Here is a 27920-nt window from a genome sequence, read left to right as displayed (position 1 = left end):
ACAGTGAAGTTAGGGAGCGGCAGGCATTTGCCTATGTTATGGGTTCCTCAGACACACTTTGAGTATTGAAAAATTACTTAGGAATATGGGACTTCCTGCTTTAACTCTGTAACCTTTGGTGGTTTGCTCTGAGGTGAATTTGGTGTCTTTGTGGTTTACAGCGTGTTTGATGAAGCACTGAGTTTAATCATTTAGGCCTAATTTTTAAAGGTAGATTTAGCATTATATTTTAGACTTAAAAAAAATTTTTTTATAGTCCCTTATTCTGAGTCTATTTAGTTTCATACATGAAAAACAGATTTGGTGTGGAATCAGTAGTAGATGTACTTCCTTAATACTACAAATTTATAGCAGATCATCAGCTGAAACACATAGGCTGTGAAGATTTTGATTTGTCCTTTTTGTAAGCTATGTAAGTCTTTTCTTTGGATCATAGGAATAATAAATTAAAATGTAGGTAAAATATTTTCTTATTTTTATTTTTACTTGCTATGAAGAGAATTACCAAATGTTTGGGTAGACCTAATAATTTTAAAGACTTTTCTAACGAAATTAAGATGCTTACTGTGTGCAGTTAAGGTTAAGCATCCCTAATCCAAAAATCTGAAATCCGAAATCCGAAGCTTTTTGAATGCTGACATATCCCAAGTGGAAAATTCCACACCTGACATTTAAGACTTTGGATTTTTGGATTAGGGATGCTGTACCTATATAGGTATCCTGTGCTGCTTAGTTTACCCTGAATACATTATAATTTCACTGTATTAATAGTTTGTCGTATTTTTTATTGTTAAGTACTTGTCTTAGTCTGTTTTTGTTGCTTATAACAGAAATAGCTGGAAATTTATTTTAAGAAAACGAAATTTATTGCTTACAGTTTTGGAGGCTCGGAAGTCCACAGTCCAGGGAACACATATTGTGAGGGTCTTGGTAGTGGTGACAGCAACCCAGGGGTCTCGCATGGCAGAAAATGGCAGAGCAGAGAGAAAGAGAGTTCCTCATGCATTCTCCTTTTCAAGTCCTCAGAACCAAGTCCACGACCACCATTTTTAATCCATTCACTGGTCCTCAGAATCTAATCACCTCTTCAATTACTATAATAGGATTTCCCACCCTCTTAACAGTCACAGTGGGGATCAAACTACTAATACATAAAACTTGGGGGACATAATCCATATCAGTACTTATATTTGAATAAGTATAAGAAAATGATTGCTTAGCAGTAGCATATAAACTCAGAGTCAGGAATGATGGTGTTGCCAAACAACCACAGATTGTCCACCTGAGAGCCTGAGATAGTGATGGTTTACTTTCTGATGATTCAGTATACACAAACTTTGTTTGATGCACAAAATTGTTATAATTATTGTATAAAATTATGTCCAGGCTATGTGCATAAGGTGTGTGTGAAATGTAAATGAATTCCATGTTAAGCTTGGGTCCCATCCTTAATAAGCTTCATTATATATATGCCAGTATTCCAAAATCTAAAAATTGAAACACTTCTGGTCCCAAGAATTTCATATAAGGGATACTCAACCTGTATAGTGGTTAAGAGTTTGGCTTTTGGGGTTACTCTGGGTGTGAATCCTAGCTCTGCCACTTTATTGGTATGATCTTGGGCCTTTAAATTTAACCTTTCTGAACATCAGTTTCCTCATTTGAAAATGGTGATAATCTATGTTTTGTGATGTAGTGAGAATTCAATTAGCTGATACGTGAAAATGCTTAGCCTGGTGCCTGGCACATAAAAAGATAAAGTAAATATTAGATGCTGTTGTTATTCTGTGAAAATGATATTTTCTTGTGCAGTTGTTTTATCATGTGTGTCATATTGTTTAAACTCTAGTGTTCAAGTTAAAAACTATCATTCCTTTCTTGCAGATTTTCCCCCCATTTGTTTCCTTTTTTCCCCCCTTTTAATTTCTCCTTATCTATTCTTTTTTAAGAACCTAGATTTCCCAGAAAATACTTGGATAGAGAAGGAATTATACACAGAGCTAGGGTAGAAAAGTAGAGTCATCAAAAATCTTTGCTGGTTCATCAGTAACCTTGAGCATTCATTATTTTAACAAGTTAAAAATATTTGTGTTTATTCTTAGAATATTATATTTTTGGAATCATGGTTATGTTTGTCTTTAAAGTCTTTCTTTATCTCACAAAGCTTTGCTTTGGGTTTTAATAATACAATCTTGCCTCATGTCTAGGTATTATTCTCAAAAGGTACTTACCAGTGAATGATGAGCTTCATGTGTCATTCAACCGTAAGCTTCCAAGTTTCCAAGTTTGTACCTTACATCTAAGTAAACTGGTTATGGCAATTTAATTCAGTGTCAACATTGATAAATCAAAGACCAAATCAAAGTGAATTATTGTCAAAATATGTATACTAAATGACCAAACATTTCACTTTACAGTACTTTTCCACTTTTTCTTTATTTTTCTTCAATGCTATTTCATTAAATTCATCAGTTAATTTTTTTAGTCCAGGTGTCTAGAATAGTAGTACATAGCATGATCTCATTATATATTTGTTGAATGAATGAGTGAATTTGTAATCCGTGTTAGTGGTCATCACAGAAAAATAGGGAAGGAGAGTTATTGAAAATTGAGGTCTAAGCATTAGTTTTTCCTATTGCACTAGATTTTTTTTTGAGACATTTTTTATTGTGGTAAAATATATATAACTTAAATTTTTCAATTCTAGACATTTGAAAATGTACAGTTCAGTGGCATTAAGTATTTATGGTGTTGTGAAACCATTGTCACTAGAACTTTTTCATTATCCCAAGCAGAAACTCTGTGTCTCCCTATTCCCCCCACCCCGCCTCAGGTAATTACTAGTCTACTTTCTATCTATAAATTTGCCTATTCTGAATATTTCATAAAAGTGGCATTATACTCCTTTGCACTAGGTTTTGATAGTATTAACTATTGCCTTTTGACATTTTAATTTTCATTTTGGTGGTAAGTGTTTAAACTTGATTATTTGGCATAAGGAAGAATTGGTTGATTTGTGGACTTAAGTGATTTTCTGATCATTGTTAACAGGCATCAAGTTCATTGACTAGGTATGTCACTTAAGAAGAGTTGTAGAGTTGTACATTTAAATTATTTAGTTATCCTCTTAGTGTTCTATTTTTTACGAAGCAAATGCTAGTAAATACCTACTGCACTGGGCATGTATAGATGAATGAGACAATGTCTGTTCTAGTTCACAGTCTAGTACTTATCACCACACTGCCTAGGAAAACATGTGCGTGTGTGTGTGTGTGATCTTTTAGTGTATTATTTCCAGGATCTCTCTGATGATCTTCCAAATACTTTCAGTCAAAAGTGTTCTGAAATTTTTGCTCTGCACATAAACTTACCCTGATAAAGTATAAGTGTGAATTAATGATTATCTCTGTACTTCTGATTATACTGCCTATTATATATTCCACAAATAACATTCCTGTGAAGTTTATATATAATGTAACCTTAGCTTTGCTGAAGTTATATGTGAATTAATTTATCTGCATTGGCTCTCTCTTTTGCATAGATTCTTAACAATAAATTTTTTTGTATTTATCTCCATAGGAACAACATTTCAGCCTAATAGCAACTCCTATGTAAATCCTGATCACTTGAACTATTTCCGGTTTGCTGGACAGATTTTGGGATTAGCTTTGAACCATCGGCAGCTGGTCAATATTTATTTCACACGATCATTCTATAAGCATATTCTTGGTAAGACTCTGTTTTACTATAGACAATTTATTTACATTGTTTTTCTTACAGTTTTTAGGGAAAACTAAGTAGATGAGTGATAAAAATCAAAATTTTTATTTTGATTGAAGACCATTCGTATGTGTAAGGTAATTGGGGGCCTGAGGGAGAGAAAAAACTGACTTTTTTTTAAAAACACTTTCTGCTAAAAGATTTTCTTTTTCCATTTTAGTGTGTGTGTTTATGCTGAGAATGCATTTTAGATAAGTGGAACTTTTGAAGTTTATAATAATTTCCTGAATAGCTTTTTCAAAGAAAGATTGCATTGTAAATATGTGGAAGAAACATAGATTTAATTTAACAGACCTCTAAATTCAGGAATTAGCATTCCTTTAAAACATGCTGTGAATTGGATGATATTTTGCAGTTTTTCACAGTGTCTGTAGAGGGCAGTATTTTACCATTAAACAGATGGGGAAAAGCAGAAGCATTTAGACTATAACTGCTGTATATTTGCATTTTTTAGGTATTCCTGTAAATTACCAAGATGTGGCATCCATTGATCCAGAATATGCCAAAAATTTGCAATGGATTTTAGATAATGATATTAGTGATCTGGGTCTAGAACTAACTTTTTCTGTTGAGACTGATGTGTTTGGAGCAATGGAAGAGGTGCCTTTGAAACCTGGGGGTGGAAGTATTCTTGTGACACAAAATAACAAAGTGAGTATTTGAATTTTTGCCTTAGCCATTGTTTGTAATTTGGCCCTGATGGTTTGCTAATTACTCTAAATTCTTGTGGCACTTGCTGGAAAAACTTTTACTGTTATAATTTCATAATAGATAAAACATCTAAATTAACAAATCCATCAGATAACAAACATTGAATTAGAAAGGAACATTTCATTATTGTGCTAGCTATGCTGAGGCAGTTCTGAAAGCAGTCTAGAGCATAGTTCAGTTGATTGTGTAAATTGGGCACCTGCATTTTGAAAACTTTGATTAGAAATACAAGCGTAAATCAAGATAATATTTGCAATAATCACTATTTCGTGTTTAAAAGAATGATATAAAGAGTTCGAATAGAGAAAAGAATATATCCCAATGTCTAAACTTTGCACATGCTTTTGGAATCCAGTAAATCTGTCAGACTTCTTGATTTTTTTTTTTTTTTGAGTTCTATAACTTGATTATTTTTATTATTACATCTCCTCTGTACATACTATTTTAAAATCTTGTTGTGTATTCTAAATTTCACTGTTGAAAATCATAATGTGACTTTAATAATATGTAACATAGGTTTTTGTTTGTTCGTTTTTGGGGTGGCTGGCTGGTACGGGGATCCCAGCCCTTGACCTTTGTGTTATCAGTACCATACTTTAATGAGCCGAGCTAACCAGCCATCCGAATATATAATACAGTTGTGTGTTTTGGTATATTATGTAGGATATTTAGAGTCAAAATCTCGTTTTGAATTCCATCAACTTCTGGTTAAAAACAAAACCCTTTTTCTTTTCCTTTAGTTGGATTATAATTCCAAGACAGCTTCAGAGTCAGGTAACTATAAAAACCAAAATCCATTGAACCATTTTGTAGACTATTGATTTAGTAAAATGAGGATTATTTTAAAAAGGGCCAAAAGACATGGCCATGTTTAACAACTCTTTGAGCCTCAGTTTTCTATTCTGTAGACTTGGGGTGATAATAATATCTCCCATTTTTGTAAAATAAAAAACACAGCACAAAAGTTAATTGTTATTGGATAGTATTCTATAAAAATAGGCTCTTAGTTTCATATATATAAAGAGAAATGGAAACCTATATTAAGCTATATAATTTTACTTTTTGAAACTTTGAACTTTAAGTTCATGGAAAGATTCATACTATCTTTTAATTCTATATTTCCACTAACTTTTTGAATTACCATTGTACTATACATATATAAAAAGAGAAAAAAAGAGATTTAATTGTTAGAGATAAAATCAAGGGCAGAGTTTTTACACATTTATATTTAGGAATTTTTTAGTCTACCCTCTCATTTTACACACGAGGACACTGAAGCCAAAGAGTTAATGGCAAAGCCGGGGAGAAAACCTAGGTCTCTTAATTTTATGTCTAATGTTCTTCATGCTGTATGCAAAATTAATCATGTTGAGCAAGAACTTACTTGATTTTCAATATCAGTAATGTTAAACTGTAGAAGATTTAATAGTAAAATGCTTAAATTAATTTTTAAATCTATGTGAGCTTGCCAGTGAATGAAAATATTTTTAAAATCTTTAATTGCTAGATTGTCCACTTCATAAGGAATTTATTATTTTATTTTACACTGGAGACCTACCCTCAATTAAGGGTAATGAAGTCATAGAATTTTTTAAGCAAATGATTGCTTTTCATGAGAGAACCACAAACATTTTTTGTGTGAATACTATATCAGGTGAGTAGATTTGTCACTCCTCTTGGATATATTTTTTTAGGACAAAGTGGAAAGACCCACTAACAGTTGTATGATATATAGCTATATTTATACTTGCATCTTCTAGCAGCCTCCCTCCCACTATGACATGATTTTTTAGATTTTTTAAATACTTATTTTATTCTTTTGCATTTGTGTCTTTTATTCAAATATAGAAAGAAGGAAAATATTGAGTAAATAAGAATATGCTCACATTGAGGATTTACCCATCATTGTGAGTCTCATTAGAGGTTGGAATACCATTAAAATATTAAAGAGCTTGAAAATTTTGTTTCTAAGTTTAGAAAATTTTTGTCTAACTGATTGCTTGGTTGATTACAGGTTAACTTTTTTTTAATGATTAGCATTGATAATAGCAATATCTTAATTACTACGTTAATAATCTCAGCTTTCATTTTTCTGTTATAAACATCTCTCACAATAAATTGACCCTCTTTATTTTCTAATATTACCAATTAGAGTCAAGTGTAATTGTATATCAAATTGTTGATGTTTAAACATTTAATACTTATTTAATAAGTAACCTGGTTCATTGAAAACTTTTAAAAAAGTTTTAGGGGCATACTATATCTTAAATTGATTAGTTGCCCTAAAATTGTTAAAGTATTCAATTTATAAAATGTTACTTTAAGATTTTCAAACCCTGTTTCTTAGAAATATTATTTTTTTTACTTATATATTCTGTTGTGAACTTTTCTGTTACTTTAGAGTCAGCTTTTTACTTACTTAGCTTTATAGGTATGAAGTTGTAATTGTCATGTTGAGAGTTCAACTTTATCGTTTTAAGCATGGTGAAACTTAAACGACTTGCCAAACTGGTTAGTAAAAGAGGATCTATGTAAGCTGATCTCCACATGGAGGAGTCATTCCTAAGATTTATTAAAAGGCTGTGGTAATTATAGAGTGAAACGAAATAGATGAAAATAACCTTTTGTTTAAAAAGCAGTACCTGAAATAAATACAAATAATGCAGGCAAAAGAATATACGTGAGTTCCACATTTGAAGTATAATGCTCCTTTCAATTGAATTTTATATTTGTCAGTGATTTATTTTAAAACCTGGGGGGCAGAAAACCTATGGTTTCACTTTTGAAGATGGCTGAATTACCAGGAGCTGAAAATTTAACACTTAAATAGTTTTTGAAGTTTTTTAAAAAGTTCTTTCACTATTTGTTTTTGACCAAAAGCTGAAATTGTAGAACCGTAAATTTTTCAGTTAGACATGGCCTTTTTTGTTCAGATCTTCAGTTCCAGCTCTTAGAATCAAATGGTAAGCTATGTAGGATTTAAGTGTTAGCATACCTTTTATGAGACTAATTCTAAAGTTCATCCAGGCTGGGAGGAAAAAATGGGGGTGGGATGGGGCAGGACGTCAGGGAATGGACAAAGTGGCCTGGGAGTTGAATTACGGAGGGGGAGCATTAAGTCTTTAGGTAGGAGTACGAAAGTGGTGAAGGAATTGTTCTGTGCTTCCAGGATGATTGCAGATGTTAAAGGGGAGTGACATGATCAAACTTCTGTGTTTTTATTTTTTGTTTGTTTGTTTTTTAACAAACTCAGCTAGAAGTGTGAAGAATGTGTTGAAATGGGAGGCAATATTGGAGTCAGGGCAACTGATAGGAAGCTGTGGCATTGGTCTTGTGGAGCTGCATGAGGAATTTTATAAGGTAGTGACAGCGAGAATGGAGAAAAAGGGATAGCTTTTGAGGATATAGGGGTTATAGGACTTGGTAATTAATTGTTTGGGAAGATGAGGAGGAGGAAAGACTCAAGGATGATTACCACTTTTGTGAGTTGAGCTCTTGAATGACTGGTAGTGTTGCCATCCTCCTTTTCACCAACCGCAGTATCATTCTGTTTTCTAGTGATAATAGTAGCTACTACCTATTGAGTACTTAGTGTATGTGTCATGTTACGTTCGTGCATTTCTGACTTACTATAACAGTCTTTTGAGATAGTTATTTCTCTTTATTCAATGTGGAAACAGCCTTAATAAAAACATCTGACATTTATTTAAGTCCTTATAATGTACTAGGCACTGTTTGAAGCACCTTATGGTTATTAACTTATCCTTAAACAACCCTGTGAGGTGTAGAAACCTTTTCTACACGTGAGGAAAGCATATAGGAGTTAAGTAGCTTTCCCCCAAACCACATAGTTAATAAGTGGTGGAACTGGGATTTGAACCCAGGCAGTCTATGAATTTCAACTCCACTCGTAATTACTACACTGTATTTCTTTAGAAGTTAAATAACTGCCCAAGAGCTCAGGACTAGTAACTGGTGTACCCTCAGTTTAAATCGAGGTCTGTATGACAGTGTAACTGCTAGGCCTTTCATTTACTAAGGCAGTGAATATGAACAAGGTAGCAAATACAAGTTTAGTATGTTTTCCCCACTTCTATTTTGATATGGTTAAATTTTTATTGCTAGTTTACTTGATTTATTTCACCTACAGACACGTTGTATTTAATACAAGTACAAAATGCAGGCTTATGTATATATTCACTTGAAGTGGATTCCTTATTTGCATCTTCAGAAAAGTATTCTATGAGATATATCTTATTACTACTCTGAAAACTTTTAAGACATAGTGTAAGCCTAAGGTTCTCCATTATTGAATGTATGTGTGTTACTAAGTAGGTTTAAATGATTTTAATATCTTGCTGTTAACAAGGAGAACATATTTTTCCTTGCATTTTAGGTAGTATATTCTAAACATTCACTTTAAAAATCACCAAATCTATAAAATGGACCTGAAGGATCACTGTTTTCAATGACTGAATTTGTCCCAAGTAAACTGAAGTGATAGGATTTTTATTAGACTATCAATCTTTGCAGCTAATTTGTGACCTTAAAAATAAGGATATACTGATAAAGAATGAATTATTGAAAAATGTTGCATCATAAAAATGTGCCTTTCCTTTTTCTTATATCTACTTATTCTTATAAAATAAACATGACATTCTTTTGAGTTCTCAGTGGAGGAATTTTCAGTGAGAACTCTTACATATCAGAGCAATAATAATGAAGCGGATAAACCCAGGAAGGAAGCTTTTATTACGAAAGAGTTTATATTCAAACAGTGAATTGAATTATTCCAGTAATGATGACATTTAACTTGTTATTTACTAAAATAATAATAAGAATAATAATAACCATTCCAAACAGTTTTACAAATATAGCCAAGCATATCAGTCTACTTTGAGGGGGGAAAAAGAACATTTTGTTTTTACTGACTGTTAAAAAGTTGTTTATTATTCAGATAAATATTGTTTATTGAGATATCTAGAAATAGTGAAAAAAAGTTTTCAAGAAGGAAAATAGCCTCAAAAAATGTGTCAATTTTCAACATCCCCAGGGCCCCCTCGTAAAGACATAACTTAGGTTGAAAGCCTGAAAAGAAGTTAAAATTTTAAGGAAGATCTCTGAGGAGTGATGTTGTGCCACAGATTCAGAAGATTAGGAGATTATGGAAGCAAAATGTTTCCACAATTAGGCATGAAATTTAACTGGAACATAATGTCTGAAAGTGAATCTCCTTAGTGTTTTTATTTTTCTTTAATATGGTTAATTTCCTAATTTAATTCTATTGTGTCTAGTATTGTATGTCCTCAGAGAATTGACAACAAAACTCAAGTGGGAACAGATATGACTTTCCTAGGATAAGCCATCTTTTGGGGATAAAATATCCCCTACCTTCAACTATATCAGCTTAAAATTTTTTGTTTGTTTGTTTTTTTAATTGTAAATTGACAAATTATAGTTCTGTACATTTTTGGGGTACAAACTGATGTTATGACTATGAGTACATTGTGGATTAGTTAAATCAAGCTAATTAACCTATTTATCACCTCACATACTTACCCTTGTTGTGGTGAGTATATATTTGCTCTTATAATACCATAGAACAAAGCAAGACTTTAGACTTGATTTTTATTTAATGTTTAATTGTGCAATCTTTATGCCAGTGTAATGGAAATGTAGGCAGTATATTTCTGTTCAGCGTGAACCACTGAAATGCTAGTATGTAGTAATAGTGGGTGTTCATAGTAATAATTGTATTGTCATGAAAATGTTAATTGGCATTATTCTGTTTGAAGGTGTACTGTTTAAGGGAGTAGGGAAACATTTTAGAAGCAATTCAAGATTTAGATTTTTCTATTAAACACTATTATCTTTCAACTATCTGGAAAACTTATCTTATTTGAACAACTGAGAAAAGTTTGTGTTGGCTAGGGTTTTATTATTTTACCGAAAAATAATTTAGACCAAGAGCCATCCACACTTAAATTAATTAGTGTGAAGACTGGGATGTGAAGGAGCTGATTTTCACAAATTGATATATCTAATAACTATGGACTAGGTTACTGAAATAAATGTGGAAGATAATTAAAATTAGAAAGAGTAGAAGGGAGTGTGTGGGGAAAGATTAGTATACTTGTAAAAATTAATTTTAAAAAATGGGGTCTCTAGGGAAATAGTAATTGATAAAAAAGAATGTGTACTATTCTGATAGACAGGGAATGCAGTTAAAATAGGTAAAGTTCACTTGAACAATTTGCACATTTTTTTGTGTTCATGCTTTATAATTTAAGGTCTTGAGCAATGCCTATTAGTACTTTAAGATTATAAACCCAAAACCTCTTGGGAAAAAGTCATTCTTGTTTAATAAGGAAGACAGTGTCTAATATATATGATACTATATATTATTATATATATTATATATAATTATATATATATGTAAGTACCTTAAACATATAGGTATATAATTATTGGATGAATAGGCAGGAAAAGTTTTGTACATCCAGTAGACAGTTTTAGTTAGAGCAGACATAAACTAAAAGATAAACATGTGCTAATGCTGAAATCACTGCTGGTCGTTACTGGGACGTGTGTTATCTATATTATTGATCAGGTTGGAAATTTACTGTATGCTTTTGTTTGATTGGTACACATTTCTGTCTTCCTCTCTATAGTAACTACCTGTATGTAACGTGTAGTAACTCATTCATATATAGTGGAGAAAAACCTTTCCACTTTGGTGGGTAGGAAGTGGGATTTGGGGGTGAGGGTACATTGAATAGCAGAATTGGCAGTTTTCCTTGTGCCAGATTGTACAAGGAACCACGTGGGGCTTAGGGAGAGCTGCGAGGAATTCACTGTGACACTTCTATAGCTCTGAGAGGCATGGGGAATTTATAGCCAACAGTCATTTATAGTATAACTTGATGGCTCAGTGCCTATTTTTTTGTTTTGAACAGAGAGCATCAAGTTAATACCAAAAAAGAATACAGGAAAGGGGTTAAAACAGGCCTTCTCCCCTCTGTTTAGAGCATTCACTCCTGGTAGATGAGAATTATGTATAGCATATTGCTTTCAACTCACAAAGGTTCGCTTAGAAGTAGTTTAAACATATATAAATGATAATATCTGATAGAGTTTATGCACACACGCGCGCGTGCGCGCGAAATTTATTCTAGTCTGAGCCAAAATTTTTCTATTTCCAGTTAAATTTTAAGTAATAGTATTTTTTATGATGTTGGTATATTTTAAAATAGAATGTGTGAAAATAGCTCACCTTAACTTGGAATTGAATGGCTATGCTGAAATGAGCCATTTTGTCAAGTTCTAGGTATGTGTTACGTTAATATGATAATATATGCATTCATTCATCACATATTTGTTGAACACATACAAAGTGGCAGCCACTTTTTAGGAGATGGGGATATAGATTGGTAAACAAAACAAAGCCGCTGCCTGCAGAGAGCTTACATTTTAATGAGACATTTCAGTCAGAGAGTTGTGGAAGTGTAAAGACATGGAGGCCTGAACAAGCTTGTGTTTGGAGAATAGCCAGAAGGCCAGTGAAACTGGAATACAGTGAGTAAGCCAGGGGGAGAGTGGAAGGAAATGAGATCAGAGACAAGGCAGAGGTGGTATCATTTAGGGCCTTGAAGACCAGGAAAAGAATTTGGATTTTCCTACAAGTGTCATGAGAAATCATTGTAGGGTTTTGAACAGGAGAGTTGTGTGATCTGAATTATGTATGTATGTATACATGTATATCTATGTATATGTATTCATTTAAAAAAATTACTCTGGCTGTGGTATGGAAAAGAAGCAGTATAGGGGCAAAAATGGAAACAGGGACAACAGATGTTGCAGTCATCCGGATGAGAGATGATGATGACTTGGACCAGGGTGCTAGAAGTGGAGGTAGTGAGGCAAGGTCAGATTGAAATTACTTTTTAGAGGTAGATCTGATATCACTGACTGATACAAGGTGTGAGAGAAGTCGTGGGTGATTGATTTCAAGGAACTTTGGCCTTAATAGCTTAGTGAGTGGTTGTTTACTGGTTTGCTAAGATGTATGAATATTTGTGCCAAATTAATTCTAAACCTTTACCTCTTAAATGAGAAGGGATTATAACAACGTTATCTTAAGTATGTGAAATTTTAAAAAATCATCACAAAAATTTTTTTTTTAATAGGCGGAGTATGTCCAGCTTGTTACTGAACTTCGAATGACGAGAGCCATTCAGCCTCAGATCAATGCTTTTTTACAGGGATTTCATATGTTCATTCCACCTTCCCTCATACAACTTTTTGATGAATATGAATTGGTAAGGAAAAACATCAGTTCTTTTGTTGTTACAGAACCACACAGAACTCCAGTTGATATAATTCAGAAATAATTTTGGAGTGCTATAATGAATGGAATAATATATAATGAGGCATTATGGTTTATGTTCCGTTTTGGAGATTTGTTATAAGATTTATGGTTGTACTTCTCTTAAGCTTAATAACCAGATTAGCAATTTCTTAATGTGACATGGGGTGAGGTGGTGATAAACAAACATGGGATACATTTCTAATGTCTTCTACAAGATGTTGAAGGTCAGTCTACCCATAAACAGTATTCCACATTATTTCTGAATCTTACATTTGACCACATGAAGTAAAGGATGCTGATACTAGCATTTTTTTTTTTTTTTACTTTTTTATTTTTAACATTTATATGTATATATTTGTGGGACACAGTATGTTGTCTCAATAATGTATATACAGCAAAATGATTCACTTAGGATAGATAGCATAGCTTTGTACCCATTAGTCCACCATCCCTGCCCACCCGCCCCAAACCGTTATTCTACTCTCTACTTCTATTGCTTCTATGAGAACTGTTTTTTTTTTTTAAGATGACACGAGTGATGTCATGTGGTATTTGTCTTTTTGTGCCTGACTTACCTCACTTAGCATGTTTCCACTTCCATCCATATTGCTGCAAATGATAGGATATCATTTTTTTAGTAGCTGAGTTGATACTTTTTGTACTTCCAAAAAGATGAATTAAGAGAGTTTTTCTGTTTTTATTTGTGTTATCTTCAGCTTTTTCTTTTATACTATATATGTAATTTTATAATTCTCTATTTTAAACCTATGTGGAATCCATTCTGTTCGCTGTCCTCTAGTCCCTGATGAATATTTTGTATTGCTCCTTTAATTTGCCTTTCTTTTACTATGATCTAATAGGATTTCTAATTTTATATGATTATGTCAGCATTTTTCTTCATTTCCTTTTTCTCTTTTATTTTTGGTAGTATTTATTTTTAAATTCTTTGAGTTGTCTAAATCCTTAATAAAACACAGTATTTTGGATAGAGTGTGGCACCTTCCTTAAAAAATTATAATTTGAAATAATAAATTTTATGTCAATGGAAAAGTATCTTTTGGTTTTATTGTCTCATAAAATTAGTTTTACCCAATGCTTTTCATTTTAATATATGAATAAAGACACATATATACCTTTAATTTTACATACACATCTCTTTTTCAATTTATTACTCATAGGACATAAATAAAATTTGTATAGTACTAAAAAAAATTTGCTAATTAATTTCGAAGTCCATTATGACATAGTTTTATTAAATGTTAAGTTTCGAGGTTTTTTTATTGTGTTTTTAGCTGTAAGATTAATGGCTCTGTTTAGTATAGTCATCTAGTTTTTATGTAACTATAAAAGTTTTTATTTTTAGCATTTAGAAAGGAAGTATATATATGAACTGTTATTGAACTTAAATCTGATTTTTCCTATAATTTAATTCCTCAGATTAAATTATCTTTAAGAAGTTTTATGGAGTCTATGGACCTATATATATATATGTAAAAAAACAAATAGCAACAACAAAAATAATTGACGAAAACTTTGACTCACAATTTCCTGGTACTGATAAATTTATAAACTTTTTTATTAAATTATACATACAGAAAAATACATGCATCATAAATGTTTATATAGCTTGACGGGTTTTACCAAACTGGACACACCTATGAAATCAGCACCCAGATTAAGACACAGAGAAATCCTAGTACCTGACATGCTCCCCATGTGTCCCCTTCCAGTCACTTTCCCCCCTTAAGGATAACCATTCCCTTGACTTCTAAAATCATAGATTAAGTTTGCCTGTTTTTGAACTGTGTGTAAATAGAATGTATCTGGCTTTTTTAGCTCAGCTTTTTGTTTGTGAGAATCATACATATTGTCTGCAACTATAATTTGTTCATTTTCATTGTTGTGTAGTATTTCATTGTGTCAATTTCCTTTTGTCTTTTCTACTCTTGATGAACATTTAGTGGATTCTTTTCAGTTTTGGGCTATTTCAAGTAGGGCTGCTACAAACATTCTAGTGTATGTTTTTAGGAGAACATAGGTATGCATTCTGTAGGTTATATGCCTTGGAGTGGAATTGCTGAGATATGTGATGTGAATATATTTCACTGAGTGGTGTGTCAGTTTATACTTCCACCATCAGGTGTGAGATTTCTGGGTGTTCCACATCCTCACCAGCATTTAATATTTTCTGTCTTTTTTATTTTTGCCATTCTGGTGGATGAGTAGTGGTCTTTCCTTGTGATTTTACTTTGTATTTCCCTGATAACTAATGAAGTTGAGCACTTTTATGTTTATTGGCCATTTGTGTACTCTGTTTTTGAAGAGTCTGTTTAAGTAATTTGTCTGCTTTTTAATTGCTTTCTGGTTTTTTGTTGCTAACTTGTAAGATTCCTTATATATTCTTCATATGTCTTGTCAGATACATGTATTGTGAATAGCTTCTAATTGTTGTCTTTCAGTGAATAAAAATTTTTGACTTTAACACAGTTCAATTTATCCGTTTTTTTCTTTTTATTTTTTTGGTAATGAATGGAGCTTTTTGTGTCTTGTTTAAGAAACTCGTTATTATTCCATGGTCATGAGGGTATTTTCCTATGTTTTCTTCTAAAACCTCTATTCCTTTATCTTTCACATTTAAATCAGCTGTTGGAAGTTTCTAATTGTGGTTCTTATATTAGAAATTAGGTCAGGTTTCCTAGTTTGTCTTGAACTCTGGCATTACTGAGTTGAGCTGATCCAGATGGTGGGATTATTTGGGAAAATCAACAGTGTAGGCAGGAACCTAATTTATGCAGTGATAATATTGACAATACTTATTAAGCACTTAGCATTTGCCACTTGCTTTGTATGTATCGCCTTTTTAAATCTTCAGAGCAAACCTCTGAGATAAGTATTATTATTCCATTTCACAGATGAGAAAACTAGGCCAAAGACAGCTCATGGTCTTAGAGTAAGTGTTAGAGCCAGGCAGTGAACCATTGTTCTCTGACCCTAGAGCCCAGTTTCTTTCAGTATTGCTACACTGCCCCTTGGTAGCATGTGCAATAAGTGGAACTTGGTATTAGAACCTTTTGTGTGACTTTGTGTCTTTCATAGGAAAGGGTGATGCCACACTGAGAGAGGAAACTTTGAAATTTGGTGCAGATATCTAAGCTAGATGTGCATTTGAGTTTAAGGATTCAGGTTAGATACGAGAGTTTTAGTTCAGGGAAGGTATCTAGTAGCTCCATTGTCCAGCTGGAGGCGTATTCATCCTTTGTGGATAGAAGGCAGTCCCAAGTCAAGAGGTGATTATTGGATTAAAAAATGGTGACAATAGTGACATAAATACGTCTGTAATACTATTGCAGTTGAGGGGGGTTCCTACCAAATGTCTGAGGGACTGTCCTTTCGTGCTGTGCTGCTCATGAATTTATTCATGATGGTACCAGAATATAAACACATTGAGTCATGTGAATACTAGGTAAGCTGAGAGCTGTGAACACTTGGCATGACTCCATTTCTGACCATTAGTATGGGTTATATACATTACACCCTGTTCCAGCAGACAAATTTAATTATTTTGTTATATTTTTAAAAAATAAGTGTTGATTGGGACTTAAAATATTTTTGTTGTATATACTTTTTGTTGGGGTATTCCCATTTCATCTATTTGGTTTTGGTCAATTTAATAACTTTTTTTTTGCCCAGTTAAACGCGATAGTAAAGATCTTTCTTCACAAAAAATCATAACAGATAATATGATATTCATGAAATGTCTCAAATTTCTTGGGAGAATATAGTCTGTCATTTTTATTCGTAATTATTAACAATGAAAGCATATTTAATATAATTAAAAGCTTCTATTTTCAGCCTAGAAGGGGAAAGGATTAAACCCATGAATTGTAAGAAAAATTCATCCGCACTCTCTTTTGGCAGATCTGTATCAGGGATTTGTCAGGGAACAGAATTTCCCCAGATGGTTCAAATAAGAAAACTTTAACAAAGGGACTATTACAGAGGTGTGGGCAGTGTTAAGAATAAACAGGTTCTGGTGAGATATGCAGAGATGGGCAATATTGGAAAGCCTCTATCATCCCTAGGACTGAAGTGACCTGTGACAACCTGAACTGCTGAGGAGGGGCCACCTGGTGGTAGCCATAGTTGAGGAGACCTGGCTACTGCAAAGACATGGCACTGAAGCAGACAGGGAGCAGAGAATACTCTCTCCTTCAGACTGCTGCTTATTCCCAGTGGCCAAACTCAACCCAAAGCCAGCAAGCAAGGGAGCCAGTCTGCAGTGCAAAGGAAAGTGGAGAATGTATTTGGGGGTGGTAAATGGAAACTAACTAGAACATCTTCATTCAGTAAGAGTATTTTATAATACTGTAGCAAGGAGGACTAAAACACACCCCATACTAGCAGTTCTGTAACGTTTTGGTTTTAAGACCCCTTACAACAAAAGAGTTTTTGTTTATGTGGGCTATATCGATGAATATTTACTGTATTTGAAATTAAAACATAAATGTAAAATATTTTTTTAATTCATATTAAAATAACAGTCTACCATATATTAACAAAAATCTTAAAACATTTTTAAAATGAAAACTTTATTTTGCAGAATAAAACAAAAACAGTAGGAATAGTGGCATTGTTTTACATTTTTGTAAATTTCTTTAATATCTGGCTTAGTAGAGGACAACTGGGTTCTCATATCTGCTTCTGCTTGTGATCTGTTGTAATATGTTGTTTGTTTAAAGTATATGAGGAAAATCCAACCTCACACAGATAAGTCAGAAAAGGGAGAACCTCGCAGACCCACTGAATAGATCTCAGAAACCCCTAGGAGTTCTCAGACATTGCCTTATATTAGTTTTATTCAGAGCATGCTCTGTACTAGTCAGGTGTATGTTATGAGTAGTTGCCTTGGGAGGCATGATTTTGAACCACGTTGTAACTACCTCTCTGTAATAACAAACCATGCTCTTCTGGCTTAGTGTAAGTAAGTATACGCCAATCATTGCTTCCTTGACTGTGGAAGCATATCCAACTGTGCAGTATGGCCTGATTCAGAGATGTGGACAATCTCTTTTCATGTCTCTTTTCCCTTGGAAAATCTAATGGTAGAAACTTCACCATTTCTAACAATTTCATTTCTAGTTATATGATTGAGAATTGTGTATTTGTTTGATGACCTTCCTGGAAAAAAGTAGCCTATCAAGATTTACTAGGAAAATCACATTTTTTTCTCACTCTGTGGAAAGTAGACTTTAAAGGATTTGAATTATTTCAGAATAAAGTTCCCAAGAGGCCTAAATCCTTTTTTTAAAATAGTAACTGTTTTTATTATATTACCTCCTTTTTCCTAGGGATAAGGATTTCTTGACAATCTTTCCCTTTGTTTCATCCAGTATTTATTCAAGTCTTTGTTGTCACTTTTCATGTTGAGAATATGGTCTCCTTATAAAATTTTACAAATTTTCAAAGAATCATAAAATAAAAATAAACATAAACCCATGAAAATGTTCATAAAATGTTGCATATATAAACTATTGTTGTATATGCTTACATATAAACAAATAAACTACTATCTCTTTTTATGTTTTAATTAAATTGTGCCAGTGTGGAGACATCCCCATATCTCACAATATTTGCGATTATTATTATCAAGGATTCTCTCTTATGTAGTGCTTGTTATTGATGAATACAGAAACTGTCAGAAAAATAAATCAGTTCTACATGGGATTAGTTTTTAATTAAGACAAATTTACTATTTAAATGTAATAACTTTTTTTCCCAAAGAAGATTAATGAAATATTTTTCTTCTTCCCAAAGGAGCTACTGCTTTCTGGCATGCCAGAAATTGATGTGAGTGATTGGATAAAAAATACAGAATACACAAGTGGCTATGAAAGAAAAGATCCAGTTATTCAGGTAAAATCTCTCTGGAGCTTAGAATGAAGTTAAGTTTTGCTGTTTAATTTTGTAAGCTTTTTAGCACTACTGGATGAGAACCTACATTAATTAACAAAGTAAAATTTTTTCCTAAATTCTTCTTGTGGGAGTATTACATATGAAAGCTTTGTAGGAAATCATTTTTGATAAGTGAGTTTTATAAAATAAAATATGCTTTATGAGTATTACATATTTCTCTGGTATTAAGAAGTACACAGTTGCTCTGAAATGAACTAAGTTTTCTTTTTGCATTGTTGTTAGTGGTTCTGGGAAGTTGTGGAAGACATTACTCAAGAGGAGAGAGTTCTTCTCTTGCAGTTTGTTACTGGCAGGTAAGAAGTGTTTTTATGATAATATGGAAAGAATATAATGTATTCAGTTTTAATGGCTTAGAGATAACCAGAATGAAGAATTATTACTCTGAATTGTATCTTTCCATTATTAATTCATATGAAAATATAAAAATAGTGGAAAGGTACCTTCCTTTCTATTATTTTAGGTATTAATCAAAGATTTATTTAGGTATTAAAGAGAAAATCTAATAGTGCTCAATAAGTGTTTATTTAATGTATAAAACATAAATAATTCCACTCAGGGCTATTGGATTTTATAATTTGGTAATTTTTTTATTCTGCAGGTAGGTGAATGATAGTAGCCAAAATTTTAATATTTGTATGTTGCTGGTTTGATTTAATAGTAAGTATATTCAAGGTGGAGCACAGAGGATTTTTAGGACAGCAGAACTATTCTGTTTGATACTATAATGGTTAAATACATGACATTATGCATTTGGTAAAACCCATAGAACTGTATAATGCAAAGAGGGAACCCTAATGTAAAGTTAAATTAATATTGATTCATAATCCATACACTAATGGAACATGTTTATAATAGAAACTATATATATGTGGGTGGGGGAGGGTATGGGAACTATCTATACTTTCTGCTCAATTTCTCTGTAAAACTAAAACTGCTATGAAAATAGAGGGGGGGAAAAAAGAAAATAGTAAGGATATTCAGTTTTCCCCGGAAAATGCATGGACGCACATATATTACCCCTATACAGTATTTTTCCTCCAATTATTATCAAACTTTAAAGTGTCAAGATTCATAACCTAAAACATAATTTGTGATACACATTTCTTTGAAAAGTCTCCTTTTGGAACCAATTAAATATAATAGATATTAGAAAACTAGATGATTTAAACCTCTTTTAACTTATGTTTCTGAAAGATGTAAAAAAAAAAGTGATTTTCATTTTTGATAACTTAGAATTTCATGTGTTTCCTTCTATTTTTGAAAATGTAGTTCAGTTTTTCCATTATAAATGTACACAGTTCTTCTAGGAAAGCTGGAAAACACAGAAATTAGAGAAAGAAAAACCACCCCCTGCCAGCAATAAATAACCACTATGAACAATTTGATGTATTTACTTCTATTTATTTTTTTCTGTATATTATATTTAAAAACATAATTGTGTGTGTATATATAAATATAAATATATATATAATTTTTAAAGAACATTATTTTCATATTTTAAAAGTAGTTCATAACCATTGTGGAAAATTTGGAAAATGGCAAAAATAGAAGAAAATGAAAATCCCATTAACTAATCTTACTATTCAGAGATAACCTCAACTAATGTTTTGTTTTATTTTGTTAGTCTTTTAACTATATAATTTGAAAATTAGTTGGAGTCAAACTGTAAGTCTAAGTTTAAAGAGGAAATAACACATGACTTCACAAGTTGTACACTAAAGATATGAAAAAAAACCTTATTATTAGGATTTGTTTTGTTTTGTTTTTGCCTCTGAGTGCCGAGAAATACTCAAGATATTTAAGTAATTTAATAAAAAGATTAAACAATAATTATATTTTCTATGAAGGTTAGATAATTCAGGTAGGAAAAAAAACCACCCCTAATCTGAATCCGTAATGATAATCATGGTTAACATTTGGTGATTTTTCTAAAACTGTTCCCGCATATATGAAGTTTTACTTTTTAAAGTCATTGTTCCTATTTTATTACTTTTTGGATTTAGCAACCTATCATTAAAAATTGTTTCAGTTAGAGACCTGTGTAATTTTTTAAATGGCTGCCTATTCCATTTATGGAGCTTCCTTAATTGGTTTTATCCTTTATTGCTAAATTTTCCTGTCAGTGAATAATGCTGTACAGATAAGGAATGGTTGTGCTTATATTCTGTGGGGCAGTGTGGTTATTTATATAGGATAGATTCTAGAAGGGAAATTTTTGGATGTAAATTTTCACAACCTTGACACATTGTTCATTTGCCTTCCAGAAAGATACCAGTATTGACATCAGCAGGGAATGAGAGGACTTATCTCTTTTATTTTGTTGACAGAGGGTGTAATCATTTTTATTTTCATATAATTTCTTATCATGTATATATTTTTTCTGTGTGATATGAATTGTCTGACTTTATTCATTGCCTGTTATTCCACAGTCATTTTTAAAAATTCATTTATGTTTTCTTTATATATTAGGAATATTAATTTTGTAAATATTTTCCCCAGTTTATCATTTGCTTTTCATCTTTATTAAGTTAAATATACATATTTCCCTGTAATTTAAATTTATAATGTACAAGTTTTAAATTTCTATGTTGCCAAGTCTATTATTAGTACTTTCCTTTATGGTTTTTGTAAATCCTTCCCAACTCCCAAGGTTTTATGTATACTGGTATGTTTGTCCATATTTCTGGGAGTAACTTTTTATAGTTTCAGTTTTTACATTACAGTTTTTAAGCCATCTGAACTTTATTTTGGTTTATGTTGTAAGGTAGAGAGCTCTTTTGTTATTTTTCTAAGTGGTTTATAACTTAGCATCATTTAATATTTCCTTGTGATTTGGTCGGTATGAGTAAGGTACAGAAAACAATTACTTCAGTTCTTCAATACTAAAATGTCCGTTAAATTGCTGCTTTCATAGAGTAAAAGAACAATAGCGTCAGTAACACATAGTGCTCCTCCTGTTCACATAGTGTAGTCCTTGTTAGCAATGCTGAAAAGAACTGCGCTGTTTATTATTAAACTGGTTATGAAGTGTGGCGAAGGATGTGGGTAGAGAGTATAAGCCAAGGAAGTTGAGGGAAACAACCAAGAGCTAAGCTTCACCTTCAGCCTGAAGAATCCACCTTTCAACATTAAGTCTAAGTAGACTTATACTTTCAGTTCTTACTGAAGAAGTCTTAAGTTCTTTAAAACCTTTGCTTTCCTTTTACATTAGACTCTCTAGTCATTAGAATAGGTACAGTATTTATCATTCTAAACCGAAAGTGTATATATATTTTTTTCTTTAGGACTTTTTGGAAAATTCTGGTTATTTGTTTATATTTAAATACTGAAGTATTTGTCTCCATGTCCATAGTATAATTTGCTGCAAATCTTACTGAAAAATCAAACGTGTCCCAATTGTAGAACCAAGAATAAATACAAAAAGTAATTTTTAAGTATTATTACGGTGATGACTAATGTTTTGTTGGTCTGTAAGACTATCTTAAATATCATACTGTTTTGTTTTAATTACCCCTTAAGAACAGTGAAAATCAGATTTGATGATTTCTTTGTGTATAAAATAGAAGTATGTCATTTTTATTTATTATAGTTTTATACTGTATAATCCGGGTGTTGTAATAGTCAACCAAAGACCATTTCATTTATTTTTCTCTCACATACTTATAGCCTGAGGAATCATGATCTTAGCATAAGATCATCTGATTATAAGGTTATACTTACAGCTGATGATAAGTATGGGCCAAACCGTATTTGTTCTTAGTGTAAAGGAAGGAGGAGTAAGGAAGGCATCAAGGATGGTTTGTGAATATTGGCTTATAGAATAATTTCAACTTAGTTATTAGAATGGGAGGATCTTCTGATTTTTAAACTTGTTTTTCAATCATTTAGTTGTGTGAAAGACATTAGGTTGATCATCCTGATATTGAAATACTGTGCTATAATTTGATTAAGAATCATTGCTAAAGCTTACTTTCTCATCTTGTCCTGATAGAGTGGTATACTACTTATTTTTAAATTCTACTCTATAGGAAATTCAGAACAGCTTGACTTTTTAACATTTTCACTTTTGGTCACTTCATTAATTTTTTAGGGCAAAAGTTGATATGCATAGATTAACTAATGTTGAATTTTATTTCTGTTTACAAACAGACATATCTAAGTCTTCTTTAGATATTCTCTAAACCTAAGTAGGAATTGCTCCTGCATTAATGTTTTATTAGCAATATTCAGGCAAACTTATAATATTCACTTGGATTACTAAGGTAAGCTTAGGAATTTCATCAATAAAGCATTAAAGAGCAACTGAACTACTTCCCATCTAGAAAAGAAAGCTGCTGTTTTTAGGGATTCTTTTGAATTGGATTGTTAATTTTTCCCCCCTGTGAATGTATACATATCCTCAGTGATTTCAAATAGAAAATCCTGGTGCATTTTTTCAACAGGTGTGTGTCTGTATGTATGGTAAAAATACATGGCATAAAATTAACCATTTTAACCATTTGTAAGTGTACAGTTTTATGGCATTAAGTACATTCACACTGTTGTGCATTAACTGCTGTCTGTCTCCCGAATTTTTTCATCTTCTTCTTCTTTTTTTTTTTTAAAAATGACATCTCTTTTATTTATTTATTTATTTATTTATATTTATTTATTTATTTTCCGTGACCGGCACTCAGCCAGTGAGTGCACCGGTCATTCCTATATAGGATCCGAACCCGCGGCGGGAGCGTCGCCGCGCTCCCAGCGCAGCACTCTACCGAGTGCGCCACGGGCTCGGCCCTTTTTTCATCTTCTTTAACTGAATCTCTGTACCTACTAAACACTAATTCCACATTCCCCTCCATCCAGCCCCTGGCAGCTACTTTATGTTTTTATGTATTTGACTATGCTACGAACTTCATACAAGTGGAATCATAAAATATTTGTCATTTTGTGACTGGCTTATTTCATTTAGGCTTCAGGGTTCATCCATATTATAGCGTGTGTTAAAATTTCTTTCTTTTTAAGGCTGAATAATATTCCATTGTGAGCATACTTTGTTTGTACATTTGTCCGTCCATGGACAACTGGGTTGCTTCTTCTTTTTGGTTATTGTGAATAATGCTGCTATGAACATGGATGTACAAATATGTCTTTTGAGTCCCTGCTTTAGGTTTGCGTGTGTATGTGCATGTGTATCTGTGTATGCAGAAGTGGAATTGCTGAATCATATGGTAATTCTATATTGTTATTCTATTTTTAATTTTGGCGGGAACTGGGCTGTTTTCCACAGAGGCTGCACCATTTTCCAACCAGCAATTTTTCCGCATCCTTGCTAATTAATACTTCTTTTCTTATCTTAGCGAGTTTGAAGTGGTATCTTATTTTGGTTTTGATTCGCATTTCCCTAGTGATTAGTGATGTTGAGCATCTTTTTACATGCTTATTGGCCATTTATTATCTTCTTCAGAGAAATGTCCATTCTAGTCCTTTGCCCATTTTTTAATTAAGCCTTTTGTTATTTTTGGTGGAGGAGTTCTTTATATATTTTAGATATCAGTCCCTTGTTAGATTTATGATTTGCTAATATTTTCTCCCTTTCCAGAGGTTGCCTTTCATTCTGGTAGCGTTTTTTTGATGCACAAAGTTTTTAACATTGATGAAATACAGTATATCTGTTTTTTCTTTGATTGCCTGTGCTTTTGGTGCCATCCAAGAAATCATTGCCAAGTCCAGTGTCATGAAGCTTCCCCCCTATATTTTCTTCTAAGATTTTTATAGGTTATACCACTTACCTTTAGGTTTTTGATTCATTCTGAGTTAATCTTTGTATGCAGTGTAAGGTCAGGGTTCAAGTTCATTTTTTTTTTTTTTCTTTTGTAGTGGATATCTAGTTTTTCCAACACTCTTTGTTGAAAAGACTGTCCTTTTCCCCATTGAATATTCTTAGCATTCTTGTTGAAAATCATTTGACCACGTATGTGAGGGTTTATTTCTGGGCTTTTTGTTCTATTGATCTCTATATATATGTCTGTCTTTATGCCAGTACCACACTGTTTTGATTACCATAGCTTTATAATAAATTTGGAATCATGTGAGCCTCCACCTTTGTTCTTCTTTCTCAAGTTTGTTTTGGCTATTTGAGGTTAAACTTTTTTTTTTTTTTTTTTAATGAAGTATGCTTTGTACAATGAGTCATATATTAGAAAACATTTTAAATTTGAGTCATACTTCTGAGTAAGCATTTAATATGTATACATTAAATGTTTCTTTGTCATCATTAAAAAGCGCTACAGCATTTCATTTTAAAAGCAACAAAATTGGCTGGCCTGTTGGCTCAGTTGGTTAGAGCGCAGTGCTGATAAACCAAAGTCAAGGATTTGGATCCCCATACTGGCCAGCTGCCCCAGAAAAAGCAACAGTTTTTTTTCCCACAGTCAATTTGTTTATTTCATGATACTTACATAGGCTAATTTGAAAAATTAGCTTCCTTTCAAATGTATAGAACTTGAGAAGCTGTCATTACATTTTCTATAGCCATGTATGTACCTAAGATTAAATTTTCTGGTGATATGTTATGCATTAAATATTAGCCTTCCTATGATCTCATTGTGCTGTGTGACATTTAAGAAAAAATGTGTTTGATATTCTGAATATCTGGCAAGAGAAATGTAAAGAATTTTATGGTTTTCTCACTGTGAAAAACAAAGCAGACCCAAAAGCCCTTTGAGCCTAGATATTTTTCACAAACTTGGAAGTCATTTGGGTAACATCTAAGAGCCTTTGTTATTTGAATTAATGAATCAAACATTTATTCAGCATATATTTAATGAATGTCTACTAGATGCCAGGCATTTTGCTAACCCCAGGAATACAGATGTAAATGTGCCATGTTTGGGCCCTCAAATCAGTCCCATTTTAGTTGGGAAACACAAGAAAGCAAATAATTATAAATGCAGCATGATAAATGCAAAAATAGAGATAGGTGCTCTGGCCAGCTGAAAGCATAATATAGTTTATGGAAATGTGGATAGGTGTCTCCATGGAAGCTTGCTAACTGACCACAGAGCAATTTAGAGTAATGAGTTGGAATACTGCAGACAAAGATGTCATCTTGTCATTGTCCTAGAGTTGAATATATTCTTACCCTAACTTAGAACTTGGAATATATCTGTCACAAAGATTTTTCCTTTTATGATTACAATTTATTAATTTATTTAAAATTTATTAATTTATTAAAACTCTTAGTTCCAGGGTCCCCCATGGTGGGTTTGCTAATATCATGGGTGGAAGTGGATTGCAAAACTTTACAATAGCTGCTGTGCCATATACTACAAATCTTTTACCGACTTCAAGCACATGGTATGTTATGTTTGTTTATTTAAATGCATTGCAAATTGTTTTGATTAATTCTGAAGGATCAAAGGTCTAACTACTGTATTTATTACTGCATTGATAAGAAAAAACCTCAACTATGACCTTCATTCAGAATTTTGGAATCATGGATAAATAAGTAGTTACATAGTTCCTTTTCTTGCTGTCCTTTTTTTGGTAGGGAAAATGTTTGGGGAAAACCTAACTATCTGTAATTTAATCGAATGTAGTTCACTAGTTCAGTTATCACTAAAGTTACACTGTCATAAGTATCAGTGAGTTACGCTATCACTTCAAACTCAGTTGCCCTGTTGCTTTTTTTAGCTGAGAGGAACTTTTCTTTCATTACATTTGCATGCTGAAAGAAACTGCAGTGCAGCAGTTTTTTTCTTCTTTTTGAATACTACTTCAGGGTTTTCCAATTTGAATGCAAATTTGAGAGGGAGGTTTTATGTTAATTATGAGTATTTTTTGTTTGTTTGTTTTTAACTGCTAGACAAAACAATCAGACATTTCATATTTTTCTTTTACAGCATCAACATGCTCAAGTTACCTGAATACCCAAGTAAAGAAATACTCAAGGACAGACTTCTTGTGGCACTACATTGTGGCAGCTATGGTTATACAATGGCATAAAAATGTCTGGAAAACTCATCTGACTGCTGATGCACAATTCAGAGTGGCAGAATTAATTTAGGAAACTGTCAAAAGAAAAGCAGCCTAAGTGCAACTCTGTGGGCAGGGCTGATTTTTAAAATTCATAAAAGATCAGGTTTTTCTCTTTTTCTCTTTTCCCTTTTATGTTTTCTTTGTGATTCAGTTAGAAAGCATAAAATCACAGTAGACTTTATTTTTTAAAATGCTAATCGAAAGTGGTAGAAATTATCCTTTTTCATATTTCTTTAATCTTATCTAAGATTGTGTTAAGGCAAAGTCTTATTCTACATTTCACCTCTGCTTTGGATCTTTCTTGTTAAAAAGGTGTTTTCTCTTCATTTTCCTATATATTAAATTATATGAGCAGTTGGTTAGAGCATGGTCCTGATAACACCAAGGTCAAGGGTTCAGATCCCCTTACTGGCCAGCTGCTAAAAAAAAAAAAAATTATATGAGGACATCCATCTGGTATGTTCTGTTGCATGTGAAGTGCCATTTATATTTTGGAAAACTTGTATAGAATGGAGTAATTTAGACTGTGTATAAAGTCACAAATATGTATTTTCCCACATTGTATCTATATTGCATTTATTTTTTTTTTAGCTTTTTAAGTATTTTAGTATATAATGTAAAAGTTAGACTAACAAACAGCTGATGAAATGACATCTGATTTATATATTAAAGTTTACACTATATTGTATGAATTATTTGCATCTTTCAGTGGTCACTTTTCCATATGTACATATTGTGGTCTCAAAGTTTTTCTTATGCATTATTTTAATTTACAAAGAAGATAAAATTAAAGTATTATATTTTTACCATATTTCTTTTTATCTGTGAACTCTGATGACACACTTGAAGAAGTAATTCAATGTGTAGATTACAATTTAAATATGTCATTTTTTATTTCTTAAATTTGCTTTTTGGGATTGAAATGATAAGTTCCAGTGATATATGCGTAATACAGCAAAACATTGTGTTCTTTAATTTTTGAGTGGTTCTATCAGTTTTTTTTTTTTTTAAGAGAGTAGTTATAGTATACGTTTGAAGGGGAAGTAGGAACACTCACACATTTAGA

At 32.3% G+C, this 27920-nt stretch overlaps 1 protein-coding gene across 4 annotated transcripts in view; it reads left to right on the top strand.

Moving 5' to 3' along the window:
* Nucleotides 1-27528, top strand: part of HACE1 (HECT domain and ankyrin repeat containing E3 ubiquitin protein ligase 1) — a 94648-nt gene extending 67120 nt beyond the window's left edge. For 2 of the 4 annotated variants that reach the window (XM_063096419.1, XM_063096422.1), the window contains 7 exons: nucleotides 3580-3729; nucleotides 4235-4431; nucleotides 12678-12809; nucleotides 18674-18772; nucleotides 19055-19125; nucleotides 26060-26173; nucleotides 26719-27528. In XM_063096419.1, coding sequence (XP_062952489.1) covers nucleotides 3580-3729; nucleotides 4235-4431; nucleotides 12678-12809; nucleotides 18674-18772; nucleotides 19055-19125; nucleotides 26060-26173; nucleotides 26719-26821 — 866 coding nt within the window. In that variant the 3' untranslated portion in view covers nucleotides 26822-27528. Of the gene's footprint in view, nucleotides 1-2207; nucleotides 2265-3579; nucleotides 3730-4234; nucleotides 4432-12677; nucleotides 12810-18673; nucleotides 18773-19054; nucleotides 19126-26059; nucleotides 26174-26718 lie in introns of all 4 variants that reach the window. The other 2 variants (XM_063096418.1, XM_063096421.1) reach the window with 2 other exon arrangements.
* The last annotated feature ends 392 nt before the right edge of the window (nucleotides 27529-27920 follow it).

The sequence above is a fragment of the Cynocephalus volans genome, chromosome 5 (genome assembly GCF_027409185.1).
Source record: "Cynocephalus volans isolate mCynVol1 chromosome 5, mCynVol1.pri, whole genome shotgun sequence".
Taxonomy (NCBI): domain Eukaryota; kingdom Metazoa; phylum Chordata; class Mammalia; order Dermoptera; family Cynocephalidae; genus Cynocephalus; species Cynocephalus volans.
This window is presented reverse-complemented; position numbering and strand designations above follow the sequence as displayed.